The sequence below is a fragment of the Crassostrea angulata genome, chromosome 2, assembly GCF_025612915.1.
Source record: "Crassostrea angulata isolate pt1a10 chromosome 2, ASM2561291v2, whole genome shotgun sequence".
Classification (NCBI taxonomy): Eukaryota; Metazoa; Mollusca; class Bivalvia; order Ostreida; family Ostreidae; genus Magallana; species Magallana angulata.
The window spans coordinates 16,146,806-16,156,180 of NC_069112.1; the positions used below are offsets into that span (position 1 = coordinate 16,146,806).

Below are 9,375 nucleotides of genomic sequence, written 5' to 3' on the forward strand. Positions count from 1 at the left end.
TACGATAAAATATTGTATCAATTTTTTTTTATATTTTATGATATGATATTGTATCGTGATATTGTTATGTATAGTATTAATTTTTATGATACAATATTATAAAAAAGCGTATCATACGATATTGTATGATATGATATTGGTTTATATGATATATTATCATATCACACGAAATTGTATTTTATGACATTTTAATACATTTTATTGTATCATATGATACAATGTGTATAATATCATTGCATTATATAATATTTTACTTTATCCCATGATATTGTATCATTTGATATGATACAATGTTCTATCAAATTATATTGTATTATATAATACAATATCATATTATGTATCAAATATGATACAGTATCATACAATACAATATCATACTATAATATTTATATTCACTTTCTTTCCCTCAATTAAATTGCATTGGTTAATTTGAGTGTTATTTACGCACAGCACAGAAGACCCAATCACCAAATTTGGTGCGTATGAATACATTTAGTATTCCTTTAGTTTTTCTCGAAGAACAGGAACTGACTCTTCTCGCGACTTCAAACCGGATAAGGACCTTTTATTATACTTACGCTGATAAATATTTCATTGATGTAAATATATGTTGACAGTTAAATGAATTCAATTGATTAATTTCTTAGTTTACCAAGAGCAAATTCATTAAATTAAAAAATAAAATTGTGTTATTAGAATTTTAAAAGCTGTGCACTATTTTTGTCAGCATATTTCGGCTGTTCCAGAGGCAATTCCGTTAATTTCGCATACCTCGTTGAATGAGACAGAGCTTTTTAAAAACAAATCATATTTGCGGGAAGGAAATAAATGTTTAAAAAACGTAAATATAAGCATTGATTCATTATTTTTTTATAACTGCAACGATGAGTGCTAGCGCGCGTTATACTATTTGTATGCACACACCGTTGCAGTTATGAGACCACATCTTTCAAAAAATAATGATTCAATGCTTAATTATACAATATAATATCATATGTTTCAATGTTATGATGTATTATTGCAATATGATATTGATTCATATAATACTATATTGTATTATGTTTTATGATATTCTATTATTTGATCAAATACAATTATAATGTATAACACAATACAATGTCATATCATACGTTACAATATCATATCTCACAATTTTTTACGGTATTTTATGGTTTTACATGATATATATTGTAGGTATGATAGGATGCAATTTTAATTTAATTTATATTATTGTATTGATTAACATATGAACTTATGCTTATCATACAATTTTTTAACAAATGATATACGATATTGTGTTAAAACATAATCCATGAATATCCAAGATCATAAAGGATGGTTTTCATACAAGATGATAAAGGTGGTCTCATAAAGGTGATGCCTCGTCTCGGTTTTATAATTGCGGAGCTTTCCATCGTTTAAAGGGTCCGAGGCATATTTTGGAATTTTTTTTTTATAAAATTAATAAAATTAAATTATCCAGGGGGATAGAGTCCGGACCCCCTCTCCCGTTTTACTGCGTAAAATGATTAATATTGAATTTTCCGGGGGGGGGGCGGACCCCCTCTCCCCCTCTAGATCCATGCATGAGCGAGGAGTGTCGCATAATGAAATTAGAATGTTACTGTGTTTGGTCCACGGTAAACAGACGGCTGGTAAGTGACAGGGGTCTGGAAGTGCATATGTATACATTGTGGCGGACATTTTATGTGGAGTATATAATGATTAGGCATAGCCAGCACTGGTAAACATATATGTTACATGTTCACATTAAAATATTTATAAACATTCATAGTAAACGCGATGGCCTAGCGCATGCGTACCAATAATAGCATGAATTAATCGGAAAACCTTGGCGAGTACGGTGCCTATATTAAATTCTATGTAATCGACCGAGACTTGCTGAATGCAATCAAAAAAGGCGAAGGCGAAGATGCGAAGGCCAGAGTGCAAAGTTGGGAAGGAGGGATAGTAGTGTCGAAGTGGCCCTATCGGAACACCATAGATATATATAAATGTAATTGTTAAGATGATAACCATACCCCGATGCAATACCTCAATATCTTGTTATAACGGAAGGATTGTTATTTTCCAAGATTTACCCCTTCTTTCACTTTAAGTTTATTTGAATATGAATTATAATTTTTGTTACTTTCGGTAAACTGCAGCAGTAAAAATTAAAATTGTGTAAAGACTATTTCACAAATAATTAAAAAATATACTGAAAAACTTTAATCTACAAGGGGGTCATTATTCTACAGGGGTCACTTTTCTTCATGTGGAGTGTGCTCATTTTTATGAAAATGACAGTTATTCTTCAGGCAAAGGGGTCATTTTTCTACGTAGAATAATGACCGGGGGGTCATTTTTCTGCGTAGAATAATGACCGGGGGGTCATTATTCTACGTAGAAAAATGACCCCCGGTCATTATTCTACGGGGGTCATTATTCTTCATTACACCGGCCACAAAGGCTCATTGTTGGCGATTTCTAATCTACACACATCGATAGAACGCCAAAAAACTCCACTTTATGACTTAAAACACATCATAACAATTTTCCTTCAGGTTGCACAACACTATTAATTTTTTCTATATATTCTTACCAAAATTACGCAACTTTAGATACGGGTAGCAAGTTTAAAACAAACTTCTGGGAAAATTCCTCTTTACAACTTTTAAAACAATTGTTCCTAACCAATTTAGTAGCAGAAAACACACAGCCATCCACAAAGGCACGAGAGTTTGTTTACATCAAAGTTACACATGTGCTTGAAAATCATGTCCGAGCCCTTTCACACCCCTGCCTAAACAACTGGCATCAAAAATTCAAGTGACCTCGTATTTTTACAAAGGTGGGAAAATCAGGCATTTTACATGTTGTTTTTTATCTCATAAAAAAGTACAGTCCCTGTCGCTGGCGGAAAACTCCTAAAAACGAAGGGGAATTCGGGAATTATTTTCACTCAGCCATGTTTTGACGTGAACCTTCGAAAAAATAGTGTTGTGATACCTGCAAGGAAGTGTTTCGCGCGTTAAGTCAGTCGACGCTAAAGCTGCGCTACAGGAAGGTTGGAAAATAATTAGGTAACTGTCTTTAGAATAAAATTGTGTTTTGTTTGGTTTTTTTTTTATATACGAAGTCTAGACGTGACTGAACAAGTCTTTCCTGACTTTGTGTATATACTTTTTTTCTATTTAATTTATAAACAATAATTACCGTGCTGTAAGAGCCGGAGCTACGAAGAGCAGGAGCCACGAAGAGCAGGAGCCGCGCTGAAAGAGCCGGACCCATAAGAGCCGTGCTATAAGAGCCGGAGCCATAAGAGCCTAACCTGTATATTAGAGCCAGCGCATATATACCTGTACATACTTGATTCTACGACAGGCAGTCGATTTGTTTTTATAATCAGTATATGTATATATTGAATATTTAACTACTAGTCCTCAGAAAGATAACTGAGGGTACCTATCCGCTTCCATATTTCATATTCAATAGGGTTGCACGCTACAAAGTTTTGGTGGCAGCGGTGGGATCATCACTAGTAGTTTAAATTGTGTTGATTGATTGAGCATGGATTTGGAGGACATAAACGCAACAATCAGAGAGCTGGAACAGCAAATCGCTGCGTATGAAATTGAAGAGCGCGCTCATTCTACCCCTGCTGGTACTAGGAGACCTCACAGCCAAATTACTCCTGATTCAGGTATTGCTACTGCCCAATTCTTAGAAGATGATGGAGCTGGTATAAATGGTGGAAATAAAAAGAAATCAGTCAGATTGGGGTCTAAAACAGTCAACGCTTTTGCAGGGGATGACTATGATCTGAGCCCCTATCTACACAGAGATGATAAGCAGATTCCAATAGATACACCCCGGGCACCAGTGAAAAATATAACATTTAGAAGAAAAACACGTTCTCCGACCAGAAGAGAACCACGTCTTCCTGATTTACAGGACACGAGCTGTGTTGATCCATCGGCGAGCCGAAAAAATGCTCCAAATATCAAACCTGCGACATACGACGGAACAACATCATGGCTTGATTACAAGTCACATTTCGAAGCATGTGCAAAATTGGGTAAATGGGATGAAACAGAAAAAGGTTTGTACCTTTCTGTATCTTTGAGAGGCAGTGCTCAAGGAGTTCTCGGAAATCTGTCTGACGGAAGAGAAATGAATTATAAAGAGCTGGTATCTGCTCTAAGTGACAGATTTGCTCCGCCAGATCAGATGGATTTGTATCGTACTCAGCTAAGAGAACGAAGGCAGAAAGCATCAGTCATTGCCAGAGCTAGGACAACATATACGTCGACTAGTAAACTTGGCCTACCCCACAGTACCGGGAGATGTCAAAGAAACATTGGCTAAAGATCACTTCATAGATGCTCTTGCCCTATCAGACATGCGTTTAAGGATTAAGCAGGCAAGACCGAAAAACCTTAACGAAGCAGTTAGACATGCCATTGAGCTAGAAGCATTCCTTAAGGCTGAGCAGAGACTAGGAGCAGTAACTCCTTCAGTAAGAGCAATGGGACAAGACAATTCTCCAGACGTAAAAGTTACATCAGAGCTGAATGATGTAAATGCATCAATATTAGATCTTCAGAAATCAATGGAGATTATTATGAAGGAGTTGAAGGAGCTAAAGGGAAAATCGGAGAAGAGATTTTCAAATGTGGATTGAAAAAAATCTGCCATATGCCATAACTGTGGAAATAAAGGTCACATTAGGAAAGAGTGCCGCTCGAAGAAAAATGAAAACTCGTCTCGAAGAGCGTTTTCTAACGAAAAGCAAGACCGAACACAGAAGGTTAATCCATCAAACTCTTCCAACAAAGTAGGAGTTGTAGGAGATGCTGGGATGTTTATCGAGGCATCTATCTGTGGTCTGGGTATATGTATGCTAGTTGATACGGGAGCCACTCTATCGGTGCTGAGAAAAGAAATATTTGATAAAATATCTAGTAAAACTGCTACTTTGAATTCCTTGGAAAAAGTAGGACACCCTGTGCTATCAGCCAACAGCGAGCCGCTTAAGGTCTATGGAAAGCTGGATTTGCCAATAACCATTGATAAGCAGATATACGATTCAACTGTTGCTGTTGCAGACATATCTGTGGATGCTATCTTGGGTTTGGACTTTTTGCTCAAGTTTGATGGTGTTGTAGATGTGACGAAACATGTCCTGAAGATTAGGGATAAATCTGTTTCTATGATACGGAAGGGCCACATAGGATGTTTTCGAGTTAGCATGGCAGACACCATTCACATACCACCAAGGTCAGAAATTGTCACAAACTGCAATGTTTGCATACCAGACAAAGAAAGATTGCCAGAAGGCGCAAGCATAATTGAAGGTGATGATGAGTTCTTAAAGTCGGAAAAGGGACTAGTAGGGAAAATTCTTGTTTCTAATAATGACGTTGTACCTGTGAGGCTCATGAATTTAAGTTCGCAGGTACAAGTTATACACAGTGGCACTGTTGTTGCAAATCTTTCTCCGGTAGATGACGTGATAGAAGGACATACAGACATCAGTAAGGAGAAAGCAAAACAACTTAATCCAGCTCTGCAAGATTTGTTTAATAGGTCTAGCAGTACACTAAATGCGAAACAAAAAGAAGCGTTAAAATCTCTACTGTTGCGCAATTCTGGGTTATTCTCAAAAGACGACAAGGATTTTGGTAGGACAAATATTGTGAAACATTCTATTAACACAGGTTCTCGGATACCTATACGCCAGTCATTAAGAAGAACCCCAGTGCACTGGAAAGATCACATAGATCAACAAATAGACGATATGCTAAAGGAAGATGTGATAGAAAAGTCATCAAGCCCTTGGGCCTCCGGTGTGATTCTTGTTCGTAAGAAAGACGGAAGCTTTCGTTTCTGCGTTGATTACAGGAGACTCAACGATGCCACGATCAAGGATGCATATCCATTACCAAGAATCGACGAGACCTTGGATCATCTTTCAGGTGCTCGTTGGTTCTCAACATTAGATCTTTCCTCTGGATACTGGCAGGTTGAAGTTGATCCCAAAGATAGACCTAAAACGGCATTTATCACAAAGAAAGGACTCTATCAGTTCAAGGTCATGGCATTCGGGCTTTGTAACGCTCCTGCGACCTTCGAACGTTTGATGGAGACAGTTTTGTGTGGTCTCCAATGGGAAACATGCCTGATATATCTAGATGATATAATTGTGTTCAGTAAAACTTTCGATGAAATGACCGAAAATCTGCAGAAAGTTTTTAATCGGTTGTTTTCAGCTGGTCTTAAGTTAAAGCCAACGAAATGTACTTTGTATGGACATAAAGTGGATTATTTAGGTCATGTCATTTCACAGTCAGGAGTTGCAACTGATCCTAAGAAAATAGACACAATTAAGGAATGGATTGAGCCAACTACAGTCAAAGAGGTTAGAGCTTTCCTAGGGTTATGTAGTTATTACCGGAGATTTGTAAAGGATTTTGGTTTAATAGCAAAACCTCTACATAAATTGACAAACAAAGATGTCAAGTTCAAATGGACGGATGAATGCCAAGTGGCATTTGACAAGTTAAAATTGGCATTGACAAGTGCTCCAATACTTACATTTCCAGATTTTAATGCACCTTTCATTCTGGATACAGATGCGAGTGATTCAGCCATAGGTGCTGTGCTTTCACAAAATCAAGGAGGAGCTGAGAAAGTTATTGCATATGCGAGCCGAACTTTATCCAAATCGGAGCGGAAGTACTGTGTGACAAAGAAGGAATTATTAGCAGTTATTTCCTTTGTCAAATATTTTAGACATTATCTGTATGGAAGAAAGTTTCTCATTCGTACAGATCATGGTTCGCTTAGATGGCTCCTAAACTTTAAGCAACCAGAAGGTCAGTTGGCACGTTGGCTGGAAATTCTAAGCATGTATGATATGACTATAGAACATCGTTCTGGCTCTCAGCATCGAAATGCGGATGCACTCAGTCGCCGTCCATGTAATAAATGCAAGTACAATCCAAACTGGGAGATGGAGAAGTTAAAAGAATCATTCTCAGTAACAACACATCATGTATGTGGTATTGAGACTAGAAGTAAGGAAACAGATAACGTCCACAACGAAACAGGAGTTGATGACATTTCCCTTGCAGATCTTCAAAAGGAAGACAAGGAGATATGTCTTGTAAAGAAATGGCTCCTTGAAAATATAAAACCCAGTCAAACAGAGCTAAGTTATGGAGGGGTAATGACAAAAGCTCTTTGGGCACAAAGAGATATTCTACAGGTTCAAGATGAATTACTGTATAGAAAATGGAAAGATGAGAAGGGAACAAGTTTCCAAGCAGTCGTTCCATTTAAAGCGCGACGTCAGATTCTGGAATACTCTCATGACCATAAAACAGCAGGTCATTTGGGAGTCAGGAAAACCTTAAGTAAGATAAGACAGCAATACTACTGGCCCGGATTACAGAAAGATGTAAGACACTACATAAGAGGTTGTGAGATATGCACTAAATCAAAAAGTTCAACAAAAACCAAAAGAGCTCCTATGAAAACTTTAGGTGCCGGTATTCCAATGGAGAGAATTGCTTTGGACATAGTGGGAGAATTACCAAGAACCGAGAATGGTAACCGGTACATACTGGTAATTTGTGACTATTTTACAAAGTGGGTAGAAGCCTTTGCTATGCCAAATATGGAGACTGTTACCATTGCTAGACTGTTAGTTCGAGAAGTTCTGACAAGATTTGGAATTCCGAGCTCTTTGCATTCTGATCAGGGAAAACAATTTGAGGGAAACATATTCACAGAGATGTGCAAAGTGTTGAATATCAAGAAGACAAGAACAAGTCCATATCACCCTCAATGTGACGGACTTGTTGAAAGGTTTAACAAAACCTTGATAACCATGCTGAGGTCATTGGTGGATGAACATCAGTCAGACTGGGATGAGTTACTACCATATGTCTTAATGGCATATAGATCGGTGGAACAGGAATCCACTGGATTTAGCCCCAATTATCTAATGTTTGGAAGAGAGGTTCGGACACCTCTGGATATTGCATTTGAAATGCCGTCCCAGATCAAAGATATTCCATTACAACAATGGGTTTGGGATCTCAAAGAGAAGATGGAAATGGCACATACCTTTGTGAGAGAAAATTCATTTGGCTCCATGTTGAGACAGAAAAGTTTCCATGATACAAAGTTAAGTTGGAATACGTTTTCACCAGGAGATGAAGTGTATGTATACTTCCCTAGATATGCAGTCGGAAAATCTCCAAAATTGACTCAATTTTGGAAAGGGCCATATCGCGTGAAAGATAAGTTATCAGATGTAAGCTATAGGGTAAACTGTGGTCCATACGGAAAACCGCAAGTCATTCACGTTGACCGAATGAGGCCAAAAAGAGCCCAGTCCTTTCAGGATGAGGAGACGTATAGCAGCTGATGATCAAAATGATACTGCAGAGCTCGATGAGCTCAAGAGTGAAGACTGTGAGAGATTGTCAGATAGGTTTAGGGAGCGTCGAAGACCCAAGTATCTGTCTGATTATGTAGTTGAATTGTAGAAAAAAATGTCTAACTTCCAAAATGATATGTTTAGTTAGTATGATTTTATTTTGCACGTTTAAATACATCTTTGAGAAAACTGATATTTGACGATTTTTTTTATGTCTTTCCAGAAAGACAATGCCACAAATGAAGACAACTCCCAGAAAGGAGCGGAAATGTCCAATGTGCAAGTTTAAGAGTTTTGATATGGATGAAATCACAAAGCACATTACAGAATGTGGGTTAAAGCAGCTCAATAAGAGATATAGTTGTGATCGACAAGATTGTGAATTTGCCACGAACAAGATGGGGAACCTTACTAGACATAAGAAAAGGCATGCTGAGCTGGACCAGCAAGTTTCCCCGAAAGCAATATCCACTACCACTACAGATAAGCAGGATCAGACGATGAAAAGCGTCGTGGTTGTAGATGAAGAGAAAAGAAAAGAAACAGATGTGGATGAAGAAGATTCGGACAGTGAATGGAAAGACGCAGACCCTGGCAATCTTCACAACATTATTGGTGATGTCTCCGAGACAGAAAGTGAGAAAGAAGTTCAGCACAAAGAGAAAGATCAGGAAGAAGTACATATTGGAAGGATCTATAGAAAACCTACTGTGCCATTACCAATTTTCGCTCCAAAGCGTAAAGAACCATTTGTATCTTCTTCTGGGGTTCCCGCACGCCCGAAGATTTGCAGACCTTCTAGTTTATTCAGTACTTCGGCAACGCAGACAGAGAAGAAAGTACGAAGAGTTGAGTGGACAATCACCAAGTGGAAGGAAGGAGACAAGGAGATCGAGCACATTGTCATGATCGAAGAAGAGTAA

At 37.8% G+C, this 9,375-nt stretch overlaps 1 protein-coding gene across 1 annotated transcript; it reads left to right on the top strand.

Moving 5' to 3' along the window:
• Positions 1 to 8,682: 8,682 nt before the first annotated feature.
• On the top strand, positions 8,683 to 9,375 carry LOC128173958 (uncharacterized). The gene has a single exon (XM_052839614.1). The coding sequence runs from the start codon at positions 8,683 to 8,685 to the stop codon at positions 9,373 to 9,375; it is 693 nt and encodes a 230-aa protein (XP_052695574.1).

What these genes read in the sequence shown, in the direction of transcription:
- LOC128173958 (XM_052839614.1), top strand. Translation starts at nt 8,683, where the DNA reads ATGCCACAAATGAAGACAACTCCCAGAAAGGAGCGGAAATGTCCAATG.